Source organism: Lagenorhynchus albirostris, chromosome 3 (genome assembly GCF_949774975.1).
Source record: "Lagenorhynchus albirostris chromosome 3, mLagAlb1.1, whole genome shotgun sequence".
In the NCBI taxonomy this organism is placed as follows: domain Eukaryota; kingdom Metazoa; phylum Chordata; class Mammalia; order Artiodactyla; family Delphinidae; genus Lagenorhynchus; species Lagenorhynchus albirostris.
Window position 1 is genome coordinate 159,259,587 of NC_083097.1, and position 27,128 is coordinate 159,286,714.

The 27,128-nt window shown below is 52.9% G+C and overlaps 1 protein-coding gene across 1 annotated transcript; it reads right to left on the reverse strand.

The window, feature by feature from the left end:
• Positions 1-1,284: 1,284 nt before the first annotated feature.
• JAK3 (Janus kinase 3) lies at positions 1,285-17,042 on the reverse strand. The gene is made up of 24 exons (XM_060144729.1): positions 17,019-17,042; positions 14,542-14,738; positions 13,958-14,081; positions 13,524-13,635; positions 13,201-13,346; positions 12,499-12,793; positions 11,826-11,948; positions 11,569-11,726; positions 11,007-11,118; positions 10,611-10,797; positions 9,904-10,031; positions 9,549-9,680; positions 8,880-8,964; positions 7,938-8,065; positions 7,103-7,235; positions 6,869-7,020; positions 6,579-6,729; positions 5,792-5,931; positions 5,531-5,720; positions 4,904-5,028; positions 4,444-4,616; positions 4,005-4,122; positions 3,531-3,641; positions 1,285-2,587 (listed from the first exon to the last, which is right to left on the reverse strand). Exons 2-24 carry the CDS (start codon positions 14,723-14,725, stop codon positions 2,480-2,482), a joined length of 3,315 nt encoding a protein of 1,104 aa, XP_060000712.1. The 5' UTR covers positions 14,726-14,738; positions 17,019-17,042; the 3' UTR covers positions 1,285-2,479.
• Between the last annotated feature and the right edge of the window lie 10,086 nt (positions 17,043-27,128).

Here is a 27,128-nt window from a genome sequence, read left to right on the forward strand (position 1 = left end):
CTTCTCTTGTTGCAGAACACGGGCTCTAGGCGCGCGGACTTCAGTAGTTGTGGCGCATGGACTCAGTAGTTGTGGCTCGCGAGCTGCAGAGGGCAGGCTCAGTAGCTGTGGCGCACGGGCTCAGTAGTTGTGGTGTGCGGGCTCTAGAGCGCAGGCTCAGTAGTTGTGGCGCACGGGCTTAGTTGCTCCGCGGCATGTGGGATCTTCCCGGACCAGGGCTCGAACCCGTGTCCCCTGCACTGGCCGGTGGATTCTTAACCACTGTGCCACCAGGGAAGCCCAACATTGATTATTGATAGGCCGAGATCCATACAAAACAGCCATGGTCTCTCTCCCTGGGCCAGGGCCTTGGGCGTATCTCTCCCAGGGGGACCACTGGTTGAGGAGTCTTTATTTTTTAACCATTTTAAAGAGGAGAAATAGATAAACTGAGAAATAATAATTCCATGGGATGGTGGCAGTGGGCATCCAACCAACTGAGACCAGGGCCATTCAGAACCTTGTTGTCCTTATTAGTGGACAAATAAGGAAACTGAGGCTCAGAGAGGGGACCCCCACACTTGCCCAAGGTCACAAGAGGATGGGCCCTGGGACTGCGAGTCTTGGTCGTTTCTGCCTCTCCCACACCAGGGTCTCCTTGGGTTGGGCAGGGGATGGAAGGCCTCTACCAGGTGCCAGTCTGGATGCCAGTTTTACCAAGGAGGGAAACTGGCAGAGAGGGAGGTTACTCAACCCAACGCGGGTGAGACCCTGAGCTGAAAACCCTGCCTTGCAGCCCCTCCCCCTTTTCACCAAAGCAGGCTACGACAGTAGGCACAGAGATCTCTGTCTCTGTCTCTCCCCTGCTCCCTCTGTCTCTCTCTTGAGTCTCTCTTGGCCTTTCTCTCTCTGTCTCTGTCACTCTCCAAATCTTTCCAGCAGTGCTGAGCAAACGAGGGACTGGTTTGGCCCCCACTAATGTTGGACCCCTCCCCATAGCCTAACCCTCCCAACCAGGCCTTGCTCTCTGGCCCCCACTAGAGCAGCCTGTTCCCTCCACCCACCAAGAGCCTGTAATCAGTTCCACAGGACAGTGCCAAGGCCAGCAGCTGGGGCTGGGGGGAGGGCTTCTGTCCTCGAGGGCCCCATCCTCCTGTCCCTCCTCCCCCAGCCTGCCCTGAGGCTCCCATTGTGGCCCCCAGGGGTCTTTATCCCCCAGCCCTAAGCACATTCCTCCCCAGCTCACACCCCCACAAGGATCCCCATTGCCCAATCCAGCAACAAACCATCCTTTTCACTGAACTTCTTTATTCATTCAACAAACACTCACAGAGTCCCCTCTGTGCCCAGCCCAGCCCCCAAGGAGCCTCCACGTCAGAAGAGATGGAGCTGGACGCAGACACCACCCCAGCCCTAGGGTCAGAAGTACAGGGCTGACTGGGAGTGGTGGGAGAACGTTCGCTAGGGAACGCTGCAAGGAGGTGATAGCTGGGGTTCTGAGAGATGAATAAGAGTTTTCCAGGGAGGCAAAAAGTGGCAGTAAAACCTTGCAGACTGGTGTGAAGGAGTGGTGGGGTAAGCTTAACCTGCACAAGATGCCTTCTCACAAGCCTCCAGAAGTTGATTCTGTATAGCCAAAGGGCCAACACTATTGCCCATTATACAGAGGATGGAACTGAGGCCCAGAGAGAGGAAGCAACTCTCCCACCATCACACAGCAAATAAGTGGCAGAACCATGGGCTCCAACACCTGCGCTCTTAACCTCTGTACTCTGAGCCTCCTCCTTTCACCATGCTGTTCCCTCTGCCAAGAGTGCCTTTCCTTCCTTCACCCGCTGAAAAACTCCTGTTAGGCTCCATTGTCATCAGTTGTGTGATCCTCTGGTCCAGACAGAAAGGGCCCCAGCGTACAGGGAGGAAAACTGAAGCCCTGGGACACTCAGGTTCAGTTAGGGTGGAGTGGGACATCAGCTTCTCCTGGTCTCTTACACAATTCTAAACAGTCACACAGGCTCCCCACAAAAAGTGAATTTTCAGCCAGGGCAGCTCTCTTGTCCTTGGCTTCCTCCAGCTAAAGAGGGAGGGGGGAATAGAAGCCTGAGATCACATATTTAAAGCTATATAATGTCTCCTCTAGAAATGAGACAGGAAGCTCCAGGCCAGGCCCTGAGAGGTTGGGAAGGACTCTGGTCCCTCAATTCTGGGGATGGGGGCTCAGTAGACCCCACCATTGCATCTGTCTTGAATCTTTACAAGTTCCCAATGCTACGAGGCTGCTGCTGCTCTACAAGCCAGGGGTGCTCCCCCAAGTGCAATGTCATTTGCCCCATGAGGGGGTCTCTGAAGCGGGAGGCCCAGAGAGGGGTAGGTCCCTGATCAAGGTCACACAGCCAGTCCATGGAGACCAGAACCCAGAGGTCTGTGTGCAGGAGATATAAAAAAGACAGAGAATGGGGTTCTCCCTCTAGACAAGCAGGTGAGGGTCTCATGCCTCTGGACACTATCCCTGGCTTCCACTCCACAGTGCATCCAGCTGGGGGCCCAGGGCGCTGAATGGTGGCCGGTCTTGTGGGCTAGGGGCCCAGCACAGCTTCATGAGCTCATGAACCTGAGGGAGTGGGAAGAGACAACAGGGTCACATGTGAGTGGTAGGAAGGACATGACTCCTGTTCACAGTTTTAAAATGGAAATTAGACTCCATCCCTCCCTTGCTCCAAAGCCTCCCATGGCTCCCTATGGATCTTAGAACAAAATTTCATCACCTCCCCTGCCTCCCTCCCTCTACCATCACCTCCATCACCTCCTCTCTTGTTCCATGCAGCCACATCTGCCCCCATCTCATTTTGTAAATACACCAAACTCATTCCCACCTCAGGGCCTTTGCACCTGCTGTGTGCTCCGCTGAGAATGCCCTCTCCCAGCTTTCCCCATGGGTAAGATCCTCTTCCTCCTTCACCCCCTCTAAGAGGCCATCCCTGACCACACACCCCCATCTCTTTCCAGACATTGATCACCACCAGAATGTCCTTGTTAGCTTCTGCTGGTTACAGGGAGGAGGGGTAGTATCTCTTCTGTCCCCTGCTGGGTCCCCAGCACCCAGCACAGAGCCGGCACACAGTCAGCGCTCAATAAATGTTTGTGGCCTGAACAGATTAATTTGTGAATGACCAACCACATGTCAGACACTTCCACAAAAGCTGTGATGAGAAACTGTAAGAGTCACCATCATTTATTGAGCACCGACTGTATGCCAGGCTCAGAGCTGAGCAATGGAGAGATGTTAGCTAATCTGATCCTCTCCCACCCTATAAGGCATTGTTATTCCCATTTTGGAGACAGGTAAACTGAGGCTCTGAAAGTGTTTGTGACTTGCCATACAGTGAGAGAGCAGCAAAGTAGAGGCCAGAAATCCCCTTCAGCCTCATGCTCTGGTCCCTGCTCTCAATCAAGAGATGTCTGTGGTGGAGAGACCCAGAGGGACCAGCAGGCTTGCCCAGGCCCCCTGGTGAACCTACAAAGTGGGAAACTGAGGCAGGCCCTCCAGTGCTCACCTCACCAGGACAGGCAGGAGGTGCGGGCAGCCTCTGGCCGTCGGCCAGCAGCTCCAGGAGGCGGCAGAGGGCTGGCGCATCTCTCTCACATCCCATCATCCGCAGGAACTCCTGGAGCCAAGGGGGAGGGCCCGAGGTGGGGGAGGAGCCATCCATGATGGAAGGGGGAGCGGCCGCCGTGATGTGGGGGTCAGCCACAGTGAAGGGAAGAAGGGAATCACCCACCCGTGGTGGGGGAAGGGGCCCTCCTTAATGGAGGAGGAGGAATTGTCTGTGATGCATGGGGGAGGGGCTGCCTGTGGTGGTGTGGGAGGTGGGGGTCTGCCATAGTGAAAAGGGGTCTTACTGGAGCCTCTAATGCTGGGACCAGGGGACCCTGAGCAAGAGAGGGACGCGGGCATAAACAGGACGGGTGTTGGCCAGGAAGGGGTTGGTGGGGAGGAGGGTCTTGGGGGTCCAGGGGTGCCGACTCACGGCTGAGGGGCTACAGCTCTTGTCACTGTAGGTGAAGAGCTCGTACAGGACGACCCCGAAGCTCCAGACATCCGACTGGCGCGAGAAGATGTTGTCCGAGAGGGACTCTGGGGCGTACCTGGAGGGGAACAGGGAGGCCTTGGGGGACGACAGTAAGGCATAGGACGGGAAAGGACGCAGCCTCGGACTGGGGTAGCTGGTCACGGTAGGTGGGAGTTATGAGAAAGTCTCCAACCCTGTGGCGCCCCAGGGCGGGGCCTGGGCGGGGTCAGGGCGGAGCCAGAACAAAAGGAGCGTGGTCCGGAAGGGGCCGGGGCCGTGTGGGCGCGGCCAGGGCGGGTCCCAGACCCTGGGGAGGAGGGGCGGGGCCAGGATGGTGGGAGCAGGGGAGGGGCCTGGGTAGTGGCGAGGAAGGGTGGGGCAGGGGCGAGGTCTCTACCAGAAGATGGGGCTCTGGCCTGGCTCGCGGACCACGTAGTAGTCTTTGTCGAGCGGCAGCAGCTTGGCGAGGCCGAAGTCAGCGATTTTGACATGCGTCTCGCTCTCCACCAGGATGTTACGGGCTGCCAGGTCGCGGTGCACGCAGCGGCGGGAGCCCAGGTACTCCATGCCCTGCGGGAGGGCATGGAATATGGACCCCAGGATGACTCCGCAGGGGCCCCAGTCTGACATGGAATCCAACACCAGCCCCAACCCAGACCCCGAGCCTAACCCTACCTCTGACCCATCCTGCACTCCAGTCCTGACCTTAGCCCTAACTCAACCCCACTTTCCAGCCTGACCTGGATCCCAAACTTCAACCCTCAGCCTTCCTGGCGAATCCACGCAGACCTTGCCCAGGTCGAGCCAGGTCAGTTCCCGCAGGTCTGACGGGAGCCCCGCCCTCTTTCGACCCGCACCTTGCAGATTTGCGAGGCGTAGAGGAGCAGGCGGCCAGCGTCAAGGCGCGCGCGGTGCCGCTGCAGGAAGTCGCGCAGGCAGCCGCTGGGCAGGTACTCCATGACCAGCCGCAGGCTCAGGCGGCCTAGGGGAGGCGGGGGAGGCAGGGAGGAGTCACCACAGGGCCTAACTTTGTCTACTCCCCCTCCCCATTCTCCTTCCCAGTTCAGAGTAGGACCTCGTGTCCCTCCTGGCCTCAATATTGCTTTCTGTAAAATGGGAACGGCAACAGTGACGCTTATCGCTAATGTCTTTTTGAGTACTTTCAACAATATTCATGGATTCTTTTAAACCTCATAATGACCCATTTTTTTCCGGTGGGGAAATTGTTGATCCCAAGGCAGTCTAGATCAGTAAACAAGACCAGTCAGGGGGATATATGTATGTGTATAACTGATTCACTTTGCTGTACAGCAGAAACTAACACAACATTGTAAAGCAACTCTACTCCGATAAAAATTAATTAAAAGAAAAAAAAAAGACCAGTCAGTAGCACCCGCACTGGCGTTCTCAGGCCACCCTAAAATGGTACTGCAGAAGGATGAGGATGTGTGATTTGAAGAGCATCCACTTGGGAGGTGGCTCACCTGGGCCATAGCTGACACCCCGGTACTTGACAATGAAGTCACTGTGCAGGGCTTTGAGGATCTGGATCTCCCGCTGGAAGTCCTTCTGCTGTTCTGGCCCGCTGTGCTGCAACTGCTTCACGGCCACCAGGGCGCCTGTGTTGTCGCCCAGCGGGTCATAGCGGCACAGTTCCACGCTGCCAAAGTTGCCCTGGGGGATGGCAGGGCTGGTGTCCACATGCATGGGTGCTACCCCACCCACCCCAGCCTAACCCTCCTCACCTTGCCCAGCTGTGAGATGTACTTGAGGTGTCTCTCCTCAAAGATGGTAGGGTCCTGGCAGGCATAGAGCTGGGCGCCATTCCAAAGCCCATCATGGGGAGCCAGGGCACCAGGTGTGGGGTCTGAGAGGAGCTCATAATCTGGGGGGCACAGGCAGTGAGTGAGCAGTGCATTGGGCCCTAAGCCCCCACTCCTAACTGACTTGCTGTGTGACCTCCATCTGAAGGCTTAGCTTCTCTGTGCATTATGGCAGGGCCTCTGCAAGCCAAGAAGTACTTTGTGGGGCTGGAAAAATGTGCTCCTGGGCAAAGGCAGCCCTCCTATGCAGTGCACATGCTGTACACAGACCGAAGGGCATTTCTCAGACTCCACTGCCATGGGGTATGGTCAAATGACTGAGCTCAGGCTGATAGGGGACAGAGACATGCTGAATGCCCCCTTAGGCCCGGCCCATGGAAACCTAGGTGGGACCTTCTACACTCTCTCTCTTTTTTGCAGAGGATCCAGCAGGGGCCTGAGGCCATGGGATGGGGGGAACCACAAAGGGAGAGTTTCTTGTTGACCTGGACACCCTCGCTGAATGAGAACTAAACATCCATCATGTTCAACCTTGAATTGAGGGGCCTGTTTGTTACAGCAGCTGTTGAAACTCGTGCTGACTGTCACAGTCACCAACCATTCCAACCTTGCCAGGCACACAGGGCAGGCTCTACAGGCAAACTTCGCTCTCCTACTGGGCCCAATATGACATGCCGGCCCTGCCCACCCTGCCTGGCCCAGTGGGCACCTGAAGTGATGAGGCTGTTCAGGTCACGGATGACAGCGCGGAAAGAGGGCCTCTGGCCTGGCTCGTAGGCCATGCACTGTTGGATCAGCAGGGCCAGCTCCATCCACTTGGGTGCAGGCAGTTGCTGCCGTTCCTGGTAAAACTGGAGCTTCTGAGGGCAGGAGGAGGGGCTGCTCACCCCCAGTGTACCCTCAGAAGGCACCCCCAGACACCCCCATCCTCCCCAAGCTGGACTTCAGTCTACCCTTCTGTCCAATGAGAGCTCTAGAGGCCAATATGCGTGCTCTGACCTTGGCAGGATCCAGGGTGCTGATGGGCATTGTGACACCGCTGAACACCTCCCAGACTGTGGCACCAAATCCCCACTTGTCAGCTTCCAAGCCAAGTGTTCGGGCCTCCTGGAGACACTCAGGGGCCACCCAGGGGATCCTGTCAGTGAGCACTGGTGGAGGGGCAAGGATGGGATCAGGGATCTGCTTCCTTGCCTCACTAGGCCCCTCCCTCCTCCACCCCTCAGCACTCACTCTCCAGGCTTAGCACAGTGGGGCTGACACCGGGGTCACTCAGCTTGATGAAAGGCAGGTTCCCGTCAGCCCCCTCCCGAGCCAGGAGCACCTTCCGGGCTGAGACGTTGCCGTGAGGGAGACCTTTGTCTTCCTAAGTGGACCGAGCATAGGAAAATGCCAAGAATGATGAATGAATATTCTGGCTGGCGAACTTCTGCACATCCTTCAAAGCCCACCTGGTACTGCTCAGGCCGTACTTCAGCATGTTCCCTAGACTACTGGCAGTCCACCCCCCATGTCCCACCCTCTTCTCAAACACTGCTCCCCCATCCCATGGTTCCCCACTCCCTTCAGGATAAAGTCAAAGGTCCTCAGCCCGGCACTCAAGGCCCTTTGAGATCCAGCTCTTGTTCATTCTTCCCATGAGCTTCTCTCTCCCACATCTCCACCCTGTTCTCCTGCCAGGCAACCTGCCTGGTGCACCCCAGGACAGACAACACACCTTCTAAGCTGCAGCCTTTGCCCAGGCTGTTCCCTCAGCCTGACATGCCCTCCTTCCTTTCTCCTCTTAATGAACTTCTACTTAATCTTCAAGGTCCCAACTCTAATGTTCTTTCTTCTGGAAAGCCCCCTGCCCTGGCCAGCCTCATTGCTCACTACTCCCCTCAATTTCCATGAATTACAAGCTGTTCCCTTCTGCTCTTACACCTCTGAACCTGTTTATATGCTGTTCCCTCAGTCTAAAATGCCCTCCCCTTGCACCCTTGCCAAACTCCTGTCCACACGACAGAGCCCACTCTCAAAGCCCCGTACACTCTGTGAATGGAGGGTGGAGCAGCAGAGGAGCACTCACCAGATAGTTGAGGGCATAAGCCAGCTGTTTGATCACCTGTAGTTTCCAGCTGGCCGGCACCAGCTGGCCACACTTGCGCAGATATGTGTCCAGCGCTCCCAGGTATACAAATTCCTGCACCATTATGCCTGGTGGCAGTAGGGAGGGGCACGGTTGGGAGGTAGGACTGCACTTGTGTTCAACAGGCTGTGCCCCAGCTCCACCTTCAAGGGTCCCTTGAACTCTCAGCTCTGACTTCTCCCTCCCCTATTCCTCCATCCTTACCCTACTCACCTCTCTTCCTCCCCATTTCCCATCTCAGAACCATTTGTCTGAAATGCCTGGAAGGTGCCAAGCTCTCTCCATGACTCACTTCCAGCGCTTTGCATGTTCTGTGTTTCTGCCTGGAACATCCCTCTTCCTTCACTTCCCTAATGCCTATTTATCCTTGCCTTTCCAGCTTAGAACTTATCCTTGCCTACCCAGAATCATTGCTTGACCTCCAAGCTGGGTTAGCAGCCTCTGATCACCCACAATGCCCTGCGCTGCCCCCATCACACAAAATCATTTATCATCCTGATCAGCTTATCGTGTTCTACACTAGGCACCCAGCTCCTGGCACATACTCGGCTCCCAATAAATAGCTGATGAGCTGAACTGATGGAACGGAGGCTTGGAGAGGTAGCGTGGACCTTGCAAAGCTGCAACAGAGTGAGACTGGAACCCAGGTCTGCCTGACTTGAGATAATTTTGGGGGGCTGGTATTGGTGGGAGCCTGGAGTTGCTTGCCCAAGGAGTGATGATTCAGGGAGATGGGTATAGGCTTGGAAACTTGAGGGGGAGGGTGATAGACCCTGGTGGAACGGAGCCCCAGCCAGGGCAGGCTCTGGATGTGTACGGCTATTGCTGCTGTAGATGGGCTCAATGAGGCAGGGCAGGGGTGGGGCGGGGAATGTCTCTCACTGTCTCCAGCCATGCACACGCCATGGAGCAACACGAGATGCTGGTACGACACTTGGCTCATCAAGGACGCTGCTTCCAGGAATGACTGGGGAGGAAAGAAGGGAGAGAAGATGCATGGGTTTCTTCCACTTCAGGGCCAGACCAAGGACCCCAAACTTGCTGCTCTCACACCTGCGTAGGAGACCTGGCCGCCAGCATCCTTTGGCCCTGGAGTCCGCCATTAGTGCACACAGCACTCTGTATCATGATTTTCTGATGGAGGCAGGAAGTCCCCACTGTATTCTACCTTGAATCTCTCACACAAGTGGGAGATCTGGGGTTTGAGAAGGGCTCAAACCTTCCTCTGTGTTGCCCAGCCCCTGCTGATGCCTCCATCCGCATCATTCCTCTCTTCTACTTTGCTCGTTTCTCTCTGACCCACTGGCCTCCTTGCTGTTCCTTAAACATGCCAGGCTTGGCCCTGCCTCAGGACCTTTGCACTGGCTGTTCCCTCTGTCTGGTGTACTCTTTCTGTTTGCATCTAACTTCCCCGACCCTTCTATATTTCATGGAGATGCTGTGGCTACATTTCTGTTGTTTTAAGACCCTGTGTGTTTCAAATTTCTCTGAATCCATGACTCTCTCTCCACCCAGGCCCTAACCCAGGAGGCCTGGTCCCACCCTGCTCACCTCCATGCAGTTCTTGTGCTTGGCATCCATCACTTTGAGCAGCACCTCTGTCTCTCGGGCCTCCCCATCCACAACCTCATGGCGACAGCCCCGGTAAATCTTGGTAAAGGACCCGTGACCCAGGTTCTCATGCTGGAGAGTGAGGGGGCAACATGAGAGGCCAGTAAGGGGGCTCCCATGGATCCAGTCCCCTAGCCCTGGTCCAAGCAAGGCACAGGACTCATTTTACAGATGATGAAACAGAGGCATGAGGAGGTTACATCACATGCCTGAGGCCACACAGAAGAGACGGATGTAGACCTGGTCTCTCTGGATCTCAACTGAGGCATCCCCCCCATTTCCTGGGGCCCCTTACCCACTCCAGGCTGTCAGCAGGGATCTTGTGAAATGTCATCTGACTCAGCTGGCATTGGGATTGGGGCTGAACAGGGGATGATGTGGGTGGGTTGCAATCTCTCCGGACCACAATCAGGTTGGACTTTTCTATGGGGAGTGGATGGAGGAAGAAAACCAGAGGTCAGAGGTGAAAGGTCCTCAAAGGTTTGCTCACTCCCTGTCTCAGTGTGGGGTCTTCTTCAGAAGCCAATACTAAGAGGAGGACTCGAGGGCACATAATTTATTTGAAAGGAGACTCCAGGAAGTCCCAGTGAGGGGTGGGAGAGTGAGACAGAGAGGGAAGGAACCCTGCAGTGGGTGCAAATGAGCAGGTGATGCTGTGGGCAGCCTGGTCTCAGTCCTGCTAGGGATTCTGGGAGACTCTGGAGAACTCACACCTCAAAGCTGTCCCATCGAAGGGGTTTGTCTGAGAGCAAAATTCACCCAGAGGAAGAGGCAAGAGATGGACAGAGGCTAAGTGCTAGTGACATCACTCAGATCCAGCTGTGCCCGGATCTAACCATGCCTGAAAGCACCCTCTATCCCACGAGTCCCGAATCACCGTTTTTTCCCTCCTAAACTACCTTGATCTGCAGTCTCTGCCACTTGCCATACAAGAGCTGGAACAGACACAGAAAGGCAGGGACCCAGACTGATCACTCAGCTCAGGGGAGAAAGCAGGCTCACCTTTGGGTCTGGGGGTGCAGCAGAAGGTGAGGTTCAGCTCAACCCCATCCACGTGCAACCCACCACCCCAATAGGCTGTCAGGAGCTCTCGAAGACTGCTGTGGGGCTGGCCAAGGCCAGCCAGGGAGAAGGTTCCTGTGGGGTCGCACCGGATGAGGCAGCCCTTGTAATCAGGGCCCAGGGGGGTCTGCAAAGAGGAGTGGTCCCTGAGTGGGAGTGGGCGGCACCCTCCCCCTCAAATCTCCAAGCCTTTGCCTATGCTGTTCCCTCCACTGGGAATGCCTTTTCCCTCCCCTTCTTCAGGAAGTAATGCTGACTCATCTTTCAGTTCTCAGCTCAAATATCATCTCCTCCAGGAAGCCCTCCTTGCCCTCCTGGCCCCTATGGTAGACTGACCGGGACACAGACAGTTAGGAGGTAGCTGTCGAAATCCTGGGGACTGCGGCGGAGAACGTAGGAGCCGGGAAGTGAACCCCCAGTCTTGAGTTTGTTGATGGCAAAATCCAAGCTGTGGGGAAAGGTGGGAGGGAACTGAGATTCGAAGATGGAGAGAAACAGAGAGATAGAGGCACAGAAACCAAACTAAACCTGAGTTCTAATTCTGGTTTCTCTGAAGCCCTGGGAAGGTCACCAGGCAACCTTCCCTCACTCCCTCCCATTTATAAATTGAGCCAGAAGTTGGGCTTCTGCCTCAGGGATTAAAGAGGAGGCTGCAGGTGAAGCCGGGCACTGCGAGCATCCCCAGAAAATGGCTCTGGGGCCTCGAGGAGGGAAGCGGCTGCCCTGGCAGCAGAAAGGAGACCCCAGACTCGTTCAGCGCCAACTATGCACCTGGCGCTGTTCAAGCACTTGATCCCTTGTCCAGGGCTCCTGAAAGGCGAGGACACAGAGGCTCCAAGAAGGGGAGTGACCGACATTCGGTCCCGGTGAGTCTGGCCACATGGGGGCGGGTCCTTACGTGATGGGGCCATGGCACTGCTCAGCCACCTGCTCCAGCAGCCGCGGCGGCGCCACCTCCTTGCAGAAGTAGTGCCCGGAGTCAGTGGTCAGCCGGAAGTAGCCATCCACGAGCGCCACGAAGGACAACGCTGCGGGCAGCCCCGGGAACTCGGCCTCCTGTGAGGATCCGCGTCAGCGCACGCTGCGGCCCGAGGGTGACAGTCCCGCATCCCTGCCCTCGGGTAAGGCAGGAGGGGAACGGGGTCCAGCACCCACCAGGATCTGGTTGTCTGTCCTGGTGATGGTGACCAGGCGGTGCTCCCCGGCGGGGCCAAAGCGTGGGGCCTGCTTGATGCTGATATCCACGATTTCTGGAAAGTCGCAGAAGGGCTGGAGGACCTGGGAAGAAGGGGGAGGACTGAAGCTGGGGATCCCTCCCACTCCGAGCCCCCAGTCCCTTTTGGAAGCCTGGACCCCACCAACCCATACAACCCATACTCATGAGACCCGCCCCTCTCAGCCTCACCCAGTCACATCCCTCTCCCACCCCACCACTGCCAAACCCCGCCTCCTTCTCTCGGCTGGTCCCCCAGCCCACCTCACCCCGAGCCCCTCCCTCACTTAGCTCCACTTTATCTCGCGGTGTCTCTTAGTACAGTCGGGAGCCCCACCCACCCTCAGTCCTGCCTCTTCCCTCAACTTGCAGTTAGCCCCACTCTGAACCCCGCCCACCCAACTATCCCCTCCTTCTACGCCCCGCCCATTTCATTCCCGCCTCCTCGCTCAGCCCTACACCTCACTCAGCAGGGTGCCCTCCCCCACAAGCCCTCTCACAGTCCCTCCTCTCTTCGGCCCCGCCCCTCAAGCCCCGCCCCTTCCTTGCCCCGCCCCCTTGGCCCCGTCCCCGCCGTTGGCCCTGCCCAGAGCCCCAACCCACCCGACCTCGCACCTCGTGTTCTCCCGGGCTCCAGGCGATGCCACTGCCGCCAGCCACGCGGAGCTGCCCCGGCGCATCCTGACCACCAGCAGCTCCGGGGAGGGCCACGCGGAAGGTCTCGGTGGCCCTGTCTGGGTCCAGCCGCTCGAGGTCCATGATGTACTTGGCCATGAGCGAGTGCTTATCAGCCTGGCAGGCGGCCAAGCGGCGCAAGGCCCGGCGCACTGTCCTTCGGATACGCCTCCGCGTCACGAAGTTCAGGCCCTGGATCAGGTCGCGCAGGCCCGGGGGCAGGCAGACCTTGTAGCTGAGAGCGGGGGGAGTGGGACCCTCAATGTGGAGAGGGGCCTCCGCAGGGAGGGCAGGGACGTACATCAACCCAGACTTTAGTTGAGGGGCTGGAGTGTCGCCTCACTAGGGGGGCACAGAGACACACTCAGGGACAGGCATGGGCGTAGGGCCTCTATAGGAAGGGCCATTGGGGCCCATAAGACAGACAGGGACACACATAGTCCTTTTAGCTGCCTGAAGCCCGACAATGGAGTCTCAGCGGGACTGTGTTGAAAGGAGGGGTGTGGGCTGGGTCACATGAACACACTGGTGGCTTGTAGGTGGGCAGCCCCAAGGTGGGCCTGGACTCTGGCAGTGCTCTGGTGGAGCCATGCTGGCTCACTCCCAGGTAGAGGCTGGGCGCCACAGCCTGGAAGCCCTCACCTGATGGTCTTCAGCAGCTCCTCGGGCCGCTGACCCTGCTCGAGGGCCATCTGGGCCAGGTCCAGCACAGCCAAGCTGAGACACTCACCCTGCTCCTTGAGGCTGAGGCCCATCGGGAGGCGGCCGCTGACCAGGTCATTGCGGTGCTGCAGGCCAGTCACAGCCCAACCATGAGCCCTGATGCTGTTCTGTAGACCCCCACACCTGGGCTGACCTCCACCCCTGGACTGCCACAGGGAGGGTCAGCCGAGGCTGCCCAACCACAAGCCCTGATGTTGCCCCAGGGACCCCACCCCTGGGCTGAGCCCCAGGCAGACCCCTACCTGGGCAAAGAGGTGCTCCAGGACTGGCAGGTCAAGGATGGCGCTGGCTACGTCCTTTCGTAGCCCAAAGCGGTGGACCTTCTCTAGCCCAAACCAGTTGGGGAAGTAAAAGCTGTGCGAGAGGGGAGAACCCTGGAGTGGGGATACGATGGCGGGACAGTGCCAGGACCTCAAAGAGCCCAGGTTATGCCACTGACTTGCTGTGTGACCTTGGACAAGTGACCCACCCTCTCTGGCATTAGTTTCCTCACCTGTGAAATGAGCAGTGATCATGCCCTCCCTGGGGCATCCACCAGGAGGTACGTGGAGATGATGATTGAGGGGTCACTGTTGTTTTAAACTCCCATTTCCAAAGCCCTCAGCCAAAGGCATGCCCTCTTGGTATCATTTAACCCATACCTGTGGTGGGGGGGGGGGCAGGGGATACTTCCTACCGGAGCCTGTAGACAAGGACCTGGGTGCCCGCGTCCTCCACGGAGAAGATGTGGCTCGGGGGGAACCAACAGGACAGGTCCTCCAAGGCCAGAGCAAAGAGGGAGTGGTACACGGGCAGGATGCCTGAGGGGACGCCCCCATCAGTTCCCTCCAAGTCTCCCCATCTGTCCCCTGCAGGGCTGCCATGTTATCCCCATGCAGCCCCACAGGCTTTTTCTCACCTTCAGCTCTGACACCATGTCCCACCCCCGCTCGCACCCATTCTAGGGCTCCCCATTGACCTTAGGAGAGAAGCCATGTGCTCAATCTGCTTCTCAGGGCTCCCTGCCCCTCTACCCAGAGCATCTCTTTCCATGTACAGTTTACCTCGAGGGATGACTAGCTGTTTCCCCTAGTATACCATCACGCCTCTGAGTCTTTGCCATGCCATTTCCTGTGCACCCTCCTCCCTTACCACACCCCTACTCATCCCTCTAACCCCAGCTCCAATGCTGACTCCACTTGGCAGTTCTTCCAGCTCCCAATCTGTGTTCCGCACAGTCCTACCCCTCCCTCTGGCCAAACATTCCAGGGACCCACTCACCACTGGCCTTAGCAGCCCAAACACATAGCTCTTCAGCTGAGTGGTCCCCAAAGGAGAAGGATAGGCACTGTGGGGGTCCAGGGCCCCGCGGGGGCAGCAGCACGTGCAGGGCACCAGCCTCTGAAGAGGAGAGGCTGCAGGAGCGCTGAGGGATCAGGGGCGTCTCCTCACTTGGAGGTGCCATGAGTGCAGCCTGCCTGGACACAAAAAGAGGCAGCCCCTCAGCTGTGATCAGGGGACAAGGCTACAAAGCTTCTGGGGTGGGGGTGGGGGCAGAGATGCTGATGGATGAGGTAGGGATTAAGCCGGAGAAAGAGGGAGGAGACAGGGACAGAGAGAAACTCAGAGATGAAGAGAGACAGAGAGGGGGAGCTGAGTGTGCAAGGTGGGTGAGGACCCATAACCTCCCAGGTGAGGGCTGTGCTGGGAGGCTGCAAGACGTTCACACAACTTTGTGTGAACTCACACTCCAGACTCTTGGTGCCCAGGACAGACATCTCTAGTCGAACTCCAGCCTCCACACATACCACTTCTCCAACCCTCCTCCAGACAGTCATGACCAATCAATCACAGATACAGGGATTTGCTAACCGGAAAGCAGATAGATACTGGCCTGTGCACATGGGTGGGGATAGAAGTGGCCATCCCTCCCTGTGAAGCTGGAGGATTCAAGCACTTCTGAGGCTGGGGCTAGAAGCTTTTGCAGCTGGTGTGGTGCATGCCTTGGGGGCAGATCCAGACTGATGACTCAGTCAACAGAGATCTCTGTGTCTGTCTCCCCTGCTCCCTACATCTCAGTTCCTTTCATCACTCCCTCCATTAGGTCCCCATAGTAGGAAGCCCTCCCTGGGATAGGCCCAGGAGGAAACCGTCCACCTTATTCTCAGGCGTTCTACACCAGCCAACTTCCAGATCTCTGTCGCCCTGGGGGACCCAGAGCTCAGGACCCCTGGCTGGGTAGAGGGAGGAGTAGGGATTCAAACCCAATGAGGAAAAGGGGGGAGACAGAGAAGATCCACGTAAATTGACCCAAATGAAGAAGATACAAAAAGAGAATGTTGGATAAAAACTATGTTCCAAAATAATAGCAGGACGGGGCTGATAGCATTAATTAGAGCTTAACACACCCAGAATATAAGCCTGGGACTGGGGATAGGTAAAAACCCCAGGCTCTGGGTTCAAATCCCAGCCCCACCGTATTCTGGTTTCATGACCCCAGCAGGGCTTCCACTGCTGGGACGCAGCTTTCTCGGCTGTGAAATGTGCTGATTCCCACCTGCTTCAGTGAGGTGGCTTGCTGAGCCCAGCCTGAGCTGTCAACACGTTTAATCCACGCTAAGTGGCACAAATCCTTGGTGACATGCCCAGCAAGCCCTTGACAAATGCCAGATGAACCAGACAGGAAGGTCCCTTAGGACAGTGGTTTAGGGGTTACCATCAGGGAGGCAGGGCGTGGGGGAGAGAGAACTTTCCCCAAGGAACAGTCCATTGTCACCAGCTCCCAGACCAGGAATTGGAACGTTCCCGTCCCGTGAGCTCTGACCCTCCCCGCCACCACCCCATCTTGTCACTCCCCACAGAGGCGCCCACAGTCTTATTTCTAACAGTCGTCCTGATCTTGCCCAAATTTGCACCTTTATGTAAATGGAATCACACAGTGTGTCTTGTGTTTAAAATAAATCTTAAAGAAACATGATTTTTAGGGCTTCCCTGGTGGCGCAGTGGTTAGGAATCCACCTGCCAATGCAGGGGACACGGGTTCGAGCCCTGGTCCAGGAGGATCCCACATGTCGCGGAGTAACTGGGCCCGCAAGACGCAACTGCTGAGCCCGTGAGCCACAACTGCTGAGTCCGCATGCCACAACTACTGAAGCCCACGCGCCTAGAGCCTGTGCCCTGCAGTGAGAGAAGCCACCGCAAGGAGAAGCCCACGCACAGCAACGAAGAGTAGCCCCCGCTCGCCACAACCACAGAAAAACCTCCTCACAGCAATGAAGACCCAACGCAACCAAAAATAAATAAATGAATTTATAAAAAAAAAAAGAAACATGATTTTTAAAATATCGAAAGTAAAAAAAGAAAGTCTGTCTGGAGCCCAGAAAAATGCCCCTGTTTTAACACCAAAAGTCCCGCATGCCGGGAAGGTTGGCTGGTCCCCCAGTGTTCTGGCCTGGGACCTGGGATTTTAGGGGCATCGAACTGTCCCCTCAGGGACCGGGAGCCCTGGGCGCATGTGTAATGATTCTTTCAGGTCCAGGAAGCTGGGAATTCGAGGCCTCCTATGCAGAACGAAACTGAGGCCCAGAGAGGGGAGCGCTTTGCCAGAGGCCACACACCCAGCTGTCCCAGCTCACATCTGGCAGCTGTCCTCAGAGGCCTGAAAGGCAAACTTGCCTTTGTCCCCTGCTGCGACCATCCACACAGTCTCCTCCCACGCCCATCCCCGACCAGAGCCCTGTGACACCACCAGCTCTTACCTGGAGGTGAGGACCTCTGGGCCAGCTACGGGACGGCAGAGGCGAGCAACAGCGGGAGGAAAGTCCCACTCGCTCCTTCCTGTGTGGGCCCCTCAGCTTCCTGAGCTGCTGTCACTTACCGAAAGTCATGGTCATGTGGGCGACGGGTTGGGGGGGTGCGGGGAGGGGCAGAAAGTTCCGGAAGCCTCTGCAGCAGCAGTCCTGCTCAGACAGGCTGCTGGAGACCCCAGACCTAAGGGAAGGGGTGACAGCACAGAGAAGGGCCCAGGTCACACAGGGGGACCTCAGCAGGCTCCAGGACTCACTCTCTGTGGGGCCCTGACAACACCCTCCGCTTCTCCAGCCTCAGTTTACCCATCTGTGGCATGTGTGGGTTGGGCACCTAGATTAACTAATTTCGCACCTAAGGAAGGGAACTGGGCTGGATCTGCCCAGGAAGGAGGCAGGGAAGTTGCCCAGACAAAAGTCAAGTTCTCCTTCACGGTATTTCTCCCATGAGACCCTGGGAGGGATAATAGCCCACTATTGTGCTCTGTGCCCTAAGCCCAGCCCTAGAAACTGTGAAAACCAGACAGACCCGGACCTGCCCTCAGGCTCACTTCACTATCTGGTCTGGCAGGGAGGCAATTAATCATTATGGATAACAAAGAAAACCAAGGTGACAGGACAGGCACAGGCTGGGGCTCCGGTGCAGGGGTCGGAGGCTCTGTGTAGAGGCCAGGATGGATCAAGCAGGAATCTGAAGCGGGATGAAGAGGGCTCCTGGCAGAGAACACGACAAGCGCAAAGGCCCAGAGGTGGGAGTGAGTCCTCTGTTGATGAGGTTTTATAAACATGAAAGCTGTTTATAAACATAAACATAAAAGCTGTTTTATGTTTTATAAACATAAAAGCTGTTTATAAACATAAACATAAAAGCTGTTTATGGCCCCAAGGGCGTGGCTGGTGCAGTGAGGAGGGAGGGGGATGGCGGGCAGTCAGCTGGGGTCAGATCACAGCGGAGTCTGATGGATGCTTTTTAACACCCCTGAGGCTGTCATGAGTGGAGGAGTGGGGCAGTGTCCAGGTCAGACCCAGGCCAGTGTCCTTAGTAGGATACACACCCCAGAAGGTAGAGCTTTGGGGATAGATTTAAGAGGACACTTGCATCTCTGTAATCCCGTCACAAGCCCTGGCACAAAAATGGCTTTGGTACGATTTTGTTGACTTTAATTCAGTCACCCACAGACACTTCTTGGGCACTTCCTGTGTGCAGGGCATTGGGGACACAGCAGGGGAGGGAGCAGACCCAGTCTCTGCCTGGTGGAGCCAACAGTCTAGTGGGGGAGATGACAATAAATAAACTATTATCGAATCAGTGTTTCAGTGGCCCTCGGTGCCAGGCTGCTAGGAGAAACGCTGAGTCTGGGAGGGATGCGTGGAGGAAGTGACTTTGACACTGAAATCCAAGGACAAGTAGAATTAACCAGAGAGTGATCTGGAGGCATGGGGAGTTCTGGCAGAGGAACAGCCCAGGCAAAGGCTGAGAAGCTGGGCAAGGTCACAGTGTTCCCGAGAAGGACAGGGTGGCAGGGAAAAGGTGTGCTGAGACGTTTGGAGGCATCAGTGGGGCCTTGTGGGTGGAGGGAAGAGGTATGAGGTATGTCCTCAGCACAGTGGGAGCCAGAGCAGGCTTGTGGCAGGAAGTGCTGCATGGGAGCTTAGCCATAATATTTTTCTTTCATTTCCTGGGTGGCTTCAGCAGAGAAGAATGCAAACGTGTACTCCCATCCCTGGCCCTGAGAGGGAGGTTCCTGCCCTCCAGGAAGAACAGTGAGTCTCTAGGCCCCTGACAACTCTATGGTCACTGTGGTATGTTGAGAATGAGCAGGAGGGGAACAGAGTCAGGACAAAGGTGGCACCACCAGTCCCAGATAGGAGCATGTGACGTCTCCATGAGGAGATTCCAGGAAGCAGAGCCCAGAATTTGCCCAAGAATAAACTGGAGGGCTTCCCTGGTGGCGCAGTGGTTGAGAATCTGCCTGCCAATGCAGAGGACACGGGTTCGAGCCCTGGTCTGGGAAGATCCCACATGCCGCAGAGCAACTAGGCCCGTGGGCCACAACTGCTGAGCCTGCGCATCTGGAGCCTGTGCTCTGCAACAAAAGAGGCCGCGATAGTGAGAGGCCCGCGCACTGCTATGAAGAGTGGACCCCGCTTGCCGCAACTAGAGAAAGCCCTCGCACAGAAACGAAGACCCAACAGAGCCAAAAATAAATAAAAAAAATTTAAAAAAAAGAATAAGTTGGAAACTTCAGTGATGCAAATATCCCAAATTTTCTCGAGGCAAAAAGCCATAAATACAAAGGATAAACAAATGGAACTGGAAACAAAGGTAAGCTCATGTCATGGATAAAATATCTTCATAATATAAGCAACTCCTAGAAGACAATAAGAAAATGCCAATGACTTAGCAGGATATGAATCCAGAAATCACAGAAAATGAAATACAAATGGCTGTTAAACCCAGAAAAAGATGCTCAGCCTCACTCATAATAAGAGAAATGCAAATTAAAAGCAGGATTGACCCTTGAATAACATGGGGTTGCACTGTGAGGGTCCACTTATACACAAATTTTTTTCAATAAATATGTACTACAGTACTACACATTCTGCAGTTGGTTAAATCAGTGGGCCCTCAGATAGGGAGGGCTGAATATAAAGTTATGCATGGATTTTTGAATGCATGGGGTCAGCACCCCTCACCCCCCAAGTTGTTCAAGGGTCAACTGTATAGTGAAACCATATGATTATTTTAATGGATGCAGGAAATGATAAAATTCAACACCTATTCATGATAAAAAGTCTTAGCAAACCATGTGCAAATGGGAACTTCCTCAATCTGGTAAGGAATACCTACCAAAAAAATCTACAGGTAATATTATACTTAATGTAAAAGACTGAATTGTGTCCTCCTGAGATTGGGAAAAAGACAAGGATGCCCATTCTCACCTCTTCTATTCAACATTGTTCTGGAGGTCATAACCATTGCAATGAGGCAAGAAAAATAAATAAAAGGTTTAAAGGTTGGAAAGGAGGAGGTAAATTTGTCCCTGTTTGCAGATGATATGATTGTTTATATAAAAATCCAAGGGAATCTATGACAACTACTAGAACTAATAAATGAATTTAGCAAGTTCACAAGTTAAAAAATTAATGTGTAAAGTTCAGTTGAATTTTTATATACTAGCAGGAAACAACTGAAAATGAAAACAATCTTAAATGCCATTTGCAGCAACACCAAAAAGATAAAATACCTAGGAATAAATCTAACAAAAGAAGTCTAAGATTGTTATACTAAAAGCTACAGATATTGCTGAGAGAAATTCATGAATACATAAATAAATGGAAAGAAATACCATGTTCATGGGTTGGAAGACTCAATGTTATTAAAACATCAATTGTCCCCAAAATGGTCTACAGAGTCAATGTAATTCCAATCTAAATTCAGCAGAATTTTTTTTTTATAGAAACTGGCACTGACTTTAAAATTCATATAGAATTGCAAAGGGCCAAGGTGACTTTTAAAAAGAAGATAAAATCAGAGAACTTATTCTACCTGACTTCTAGGATTATTATAGAGCTAGAGTAATCAAGACAATTTGGTATTGGTGAAAAGATAGAGAGGTAGATCAATAAAACAGAATAGATTACACTAATGGACTCATATAAATATAACCAGTTGATTGTTGACACAGATACTAAGGCAACTAAATGGAGGAAAGGAAAGTTTTTTCAACAAACAGTACTGGAACAACTAGACATCATATGGGAAACAATTAACATCAACGCTTACCTCACACCATACATAAAATTAACTCAAAATGGATCACAGACCTGAATGTATAACCTAAAGGTATAAGACATCTAGAAAAAAACATAGAAGAAAAATTTTTGCAAACTGTGGTAGGCAAAGTTGTCTCAGCTAGAAAACATTGATAAGTTAGAATTCATCATTTTGCTCTTCAAAAGACACACAGAGGGACTTCCCTGGTGGTCCAGTGGTTAAGACTTCGCCTTCCAATGCAGGGGGTGCGGGTTCAATCCCTGGTCAGGGAGCTAAGATCCCACATGCCTCATGGCCAAAACACCAAAACATAAAACAGAGCAATATTGTAACAAATTTAATAAAGACTTTTAAAATGGTCCACATCAAAAAAAAATCTTAAAAAGAAAAAAAATCTTTTTAAAAGACACCACTGAGAAAACAGAACGGCAAGACATAGATCAGGAGAAAATATTTGCAATGCATATATTAAATAAACAAAATACCTGTATCCAGCATATATCAATAACTCTAACAACTCAATAATAAAAGACAAACAACTCAATAAGAAATTGGGCAACAGATTTGAACAGACACTTCACCAAAGAGGACGTATGAATGGCCAACAAGCACATGAAAAGATGCTCAACATTGCTAGTCATCAGGGAAACGCAAATCAAAACCACATGAAGATACCACCTCACACCCACTAGAATGGGAAAAATTTTAAAAGACAGACAATAACAAGTGTTGACAATGCATTGCTGGTGGGAACGCAAAATGATGCAGCCACTGTGGAAAAGAGTTTGGCGGTTTCTTAAAGCTGAACATAGAATTACGCTCTGACCCAGCCATTCCACTCCTAGGTATTTAGAGAAAATAAAATGGATGTCCACGCAAGGCCTTGTATTCCACCATTCATCGAAGCTTTATTTGTAATGGTCTTAAACGGAAAACAACCTAAAAGTTCATCAGCAGGTGAATGAATGAACAAGCTGTGGTCCAGCCATCCAGTGCAATACAACTCAGCGATAAAAGGGAATGAACTATTGATACAAACAACGACATGGAACAATCTCTGAATCATGATGCTGTGTGAGAGAAGACAAGCACGAAGCTTCCATATAAAATTTTGGACTGTGCAAACTCATGTTAGTGACAGAAAGTAGATCAGGGTTGCCTGGGGATGAAAGTGGAGAAAAAGCACAGCAAAGGGGTGCAGGACACTGTGGGGGATGGCGTTCATGATTTTGTTTTTTAATAAATTTATTTATTTTGGGCTGCATTGGGTCTTCGTTGTTGGGTCTTCGTTGCTGCATGCGGGCTTTCTCTAGTTGCAGCGAGCGGGGGCTACTCTTCGTTGCAGGGTGCGGGCTTCTCATTGCAGTGGCTTCTCGGTGTGGAGCACGGGCTCTAGGCGCGCGGGCTTCAGTAGTTGTGGCACGTGGGTTCAGTAGTTGTGGCTTGCAGGCTCTAGAGCACAGGCTCAGTAGTTGTGGTGCACGGGCTTAGTTGCTCCGCACATGTGGGATCTCCCTGGACCAGGGCTCGAACCCGTGTCCCCTGCATTGGCAGGCCGATTCTCAACCACTGCACCACCTGGGAAGCCCGGTGTTCATGATCTTGATTGAAGTCATGATTTCATAGATTTACACACTTGTCAAAACTATGTAAAGTGTGCATTTTAAATAAGTGCAATTTTGTGGACTCCAATTATACTTCAGTCAAGCCGAAAAGATGGGTGGTAGGGAGGAAGGAATACCAAGGGGTCGTTTCCCACCTGTCAGACCATAACAGATGAAAAGTGTGAGAACTTGGTGTATTCTTGAGGGTCTGCAGGAACAAATTCTCGTTTGCTCTGTCAAGAGTGGAAATGAGGGAATTCCCTGGTGGTCCAGTGGTTAGGACTCCTCGTTTCCACTGCTGTGGGTTTGATCCCTGGTTGAGGAACTAAGATCCTACAAGCCGTGTAGCACAGCCAAAAAAAAAAAGTGGAAATGACCCAGCCCAATGGAAGGGACCAGACGAAGCTGAAGAAATCGCCCTGAAACCCAGCAATTCTCCTTCTAGCAAATAAGCCTTCCAGGAATGATACCTATGCAGTGTTATTTATTCATCAAAGCACTCTTATAACAGCAATCAGTTGGAAACAACCTAGATGTCCAGCCACAGGGGATTCACTGAATAGAGTATGGCCATTCTCAGCATGAAATATTATGCAGATATGCAAAAGAATAAGGTAGCCCCAATGCTGACAGTGTGGGAAGACCTCCCAGATATTCTGTGAGGGAAAAAGCAAGGTGCAGGAAGTCTGGGCAGGAAGCTTCAGTTTGTATAGAAAGAGAAGAGACAATGAAGATTTCCTCGTATTGGTGAAGACTCTCTTGGCAGGGAAACATAAACAACTTGTTCCCATGGTGCGCGGGCTTCTCATTGTGGTGGCTTCTCTTGTTGCGGAGCACGGGCTCTAGGCGCGCGTGCTTCAGTAGTTGTCGCGTGCGGGCTTCAGTAGTTGTGGTGCACAGGCTCACTTGCTCCAAGCATGTGGGATCTTCCCGGACCAGGGATTGAACCCACGTCCCCTGCATTGGCAAGCAGATTCTTAACCACTGTGCCACTAGGGAAGCCCCCTACTGAGGCTTTTGACACATAATAATTCCTTTAATCCTCAAAACAACCTCAGAGGTGTGCACTGTGATTCCCATTTACAGATGGGAAAATTGAAGCTGGGGGAAGTGGAGCCTCCAGCTTGCTTTGCTTCCCCACCTCACAACACCCTAGGAGTCCCCCACCCCAAATTAGGCTGAGAAAGGGAAATGCGGGTTTGGTCCCTGGGCGTGGGTTGGGGGGTGTTAGCTGCACAGAGCCCACATAGAGCACCTTCCTCACTTAATTTTTCTCCCTAGCACACACCATGCTCTGCTGTGGCATGCATTTTTCTTATTTATCTTGTTTTTGTCCATTTCCCCCATTAGTGTGTCAGGTCCCCCAGCGCTGGAGTTTTTGGTTAACCTTGTCAGGGCTGTGTCCCAGCTCCCGATACACAGTAAGCACTGATGAATGAATGAATGAATGAATGAATGAATTTGGCGGAGGAGCCTTAGGAAGTTGGGAGCAGGGACAATTGGGGACAGGAGAGGAGGGGGCAGGAGGCTAGGGCCAGGATGGGGTGGCACCTGGGGTACAAGGGAGTGGATGTCTTGGGGACGTTTTGGGGACAAAAAGAAAGGAGCAGAACTCCTGCCAGCCGGGCTCTGGAAGGATGGAGGTGCCAGTAGCCGAGATGGAGAAGGGGGTGGGCAAGATAGGGGAGCTCCGAAGGTGACCGTCAAGATAGGAGGGGCTACTTGGTGATGCAAGCCGCGGTGCACCCCAGAAGCCTGGATTAACAAACTGTTCCCAGGTGCTCAGGGGCCGCCTCTCGAACCAGGAACCTGGCTGCACCTAATTGAATGGTGATGACAGAAACGGAGGGACGCCTGGCTTGAGATCCCCGGTCCAGCACCAGCTTATCCGGCTCGGGTTCCTGCGTGGCGCGAGGTGGGGGAGCCGGGAGGGGTGCGCAGGCGCAAAAGGGTGGGTCAGGGGCGCGGCGGAGACCATGGCAAAACTTGCCAGACAGGACCAAAATGCCAAAAAAAAAAAAAAAAAGCTTTTTAGGCAGAACACACACACACACCCCACACGTTCGTTCCTCCTTCTAGCTGCAGGGGTCACCCTGACCCAGGCTTTGGAGATAGAAGCGCCAGGTCCCAAGGCCAGGGCTCTGCCTGTGACCCTCTCTCTCTACTTCATCCTCCTCCCCTTTCCCTTCTCCTCCCCTGTCCTTCTTACTTCCCTTTCTCTGGACCCTCTCCTGCCCTCCCAGGACTTGATTTGTGCCTCAGGCTCCAGGACCTCTTTCCACCGCCTGTTCCCTCCCCACAGCCAGCAAAGGCAGAGCCCCTGCCACCCCAGTCCAAACAATTATATGCCATTTAAACCTCCTAACAATCCTAAGAGCTGGGGACTATTATTAACCTCACCTTACGGATAGGGAAACTGAGGCCCAGAGCAGTGATGCGCCAGGACACATTCGGTGGGATTCGAACCTGTGCCTATCCCACAAAGATGTCCCCGGCTATGGGCCTCGACCCGGCAAAGACGGGCAAAGGCTCTGCTGCCACCTGGTGGACACTTGCGGCAGCGCTGTTCGGGTGGAGTCGCCTCTCGCCTGTCGGACGGCCCAAGCAAGGGGCCAGAGCCAGGAGGGTGTAGGCCTGATGCCCTGACCGCCCTTCCTCCATCATGTTCTCCGGCCAAGTTTCCCAGTTTTCACAACCTAAGTATCCACCTGGAAGACATGGACTAACTAATCTCCTTCCCATGTTGGGCTCACGACTTCTTCAGCACAGAAAGACCCCAAAATGCAGGGGGGGGGAGCATTAATTGGAATGCATACCAAAAAATTAAAGACCACAGATAAAGGTAATTCTGTAATTATAAAAAACAGCATACAGGCATATTGCTTCTCCTTTTCTCTCATCTGATTTTAAAAAGCGGGTGTATAAAAATATATATTAATTTTATTTGTGGGCCTATAACATGTAGAAATGTAATATATTTGTCAATAATAGCGCAAAGGAGATGAGAGGAACAAAGCTGTATTGAAGTCAGGAAATGACACCAGGTAGTAATGTTACTGAAATTGCAGTCTGGCTGCTCGCTGCTCAAAAGCCAATAAAGAGGCAAGCTAGAGCTTCCCTGGTGGCACAGTGGTTAAGAATCCACCTGCCAATGCAGGGGACACGGGTTCGAGCTCTGGTCCTGGAAGATCCCACATGCGCGGAGCAACTAAGCCTGTGCGCCACAACTACTGAGCCTGCGCTCTAGAGCCCGCAAGCCACAACTACTGAGCCCGTGTGCCACAACTACTGAAGCCCACGCACCTAGAGCCCGTGCTCCGCAACAAGAGAAGCCACCGCAATGAGAAGCCCACTCACCTCAACGAAGAGTAGCCCCCGCTCACCGCAACTAGAGAAAGCCCACGCTTAGCAACGAAGACCCAACGCAGCCAAATTAATTAATTAATTAATTTTAAAAAGTGAAATACCACTTTACACCTGTTAAAATGGCTAGCATCAAAAAGACAAGAGTGGGACTTCTCTGGCAGTCTAGCGGTTAAAACTCCGTGTTTCCACTGCAGGGGGTGTGGGTTCGATCCATGGTCAGGGAACTAAGATAGCACATGCCTGCTGCGTGCCCCCCCCCAAAAAAAAAGACAAGAGATAACAATTGGAGGTGAGAATATGGAGAAAAAGGAACCCTCTTGCACTGTTGGTAGAAATGTAAATTGATGAAGTCACTATGGAAAACAGTATGGAGGTTCCTAAAAAAAAAATTAAAATTAGAACTACCATATGATCCAGCAATTCCACCTCTGTATATTTAACTGACGGAAAACAATAACACTCACTCAAAAAGATATTTGCACTCCCATTTCATTGCAGCATTATTTACAATAGCTAGGACATGGAAGCAACCTATGTGTTCATCAACAGATGACTGTATAAACAAAATGTGGAATGTGTATACAAGGGACTATTAGCCATTGAAAAGAAGGAAATCCTGCTATTTCCAACAACATGGATGGACCTTGAGGGTATTATGCTTAGTGAAATAAGTCACACAGAGAAAAACAAATACTGTATGATCCCCACTTACATGTAGATACCACACATAGGTTCCATTTATATGTGGAATCTAAAAAAAATGAACTCATAGAAACAGAATAGATTGGTGGTTGCCAGAGGTGGGGGTGGGGTAGGGGAGATGGGTGAAGGGAGTCAAAAGGTACAAACTTCCAGTGACAAGATAAATAAGTTCTGGGGATGTAATGTACAGCATGATGACTATAGTTAACAATACTGTATTGTATATTTGAAATTTGCTGAGAGAATAGATCTTAAAAGTTCTCAACACAAGGGAAAAAAACTGTAACTATGTCAGGTAATGGATGTGTTAACAAAACTTATTGTAGTGATCATTTCACAATATATACGTATATCAAATCCTTATACTGTACACCTGAAACTAATACAGTGTTATGTGTCAACTATATCTCAATAAAACTGGGGAAAAAAAGAAGGAAAGCAGTAAAGGAAGAATAGAGGAAAGACAAAAAAGACGTAGGACACATAGAAAAACAAAAAGTAAAATGGCAGATGTACTGTTGTTAAGGTGACAACACTCCCCCAATTGATCTACAGATTCAAAACAATCCCTGTCAAAATCCCAGCTGGCTTCTTTGCAGAAATTGATAAGTT

Excerpts from the sequence above, each read along its gene's own strand:
- JAK3 (XM_060144729.1), bottom strand. The coding sequence starts at position 14,725 with ATGGCACCTCCAAGTGAGGAGACGCCCCTGATCCCTCAGCGCTCCTGC. Across the intron at positions 10,798-11,006 it reads TCCTAACTGTCTGTGTCCCG|ACCCCCCTGGGCCCTGATTA; the intron begins GTCAGTCTACCA and ends TCCTCTTTGCAG. Across the intron at positions 8,066-8,879 it reads CGTGTGCATGGCTGGAGACA|GCATAATGGTGCAGGAATTT; the intron begins GTGAGAGACATT and ends TACTGCCACCAG.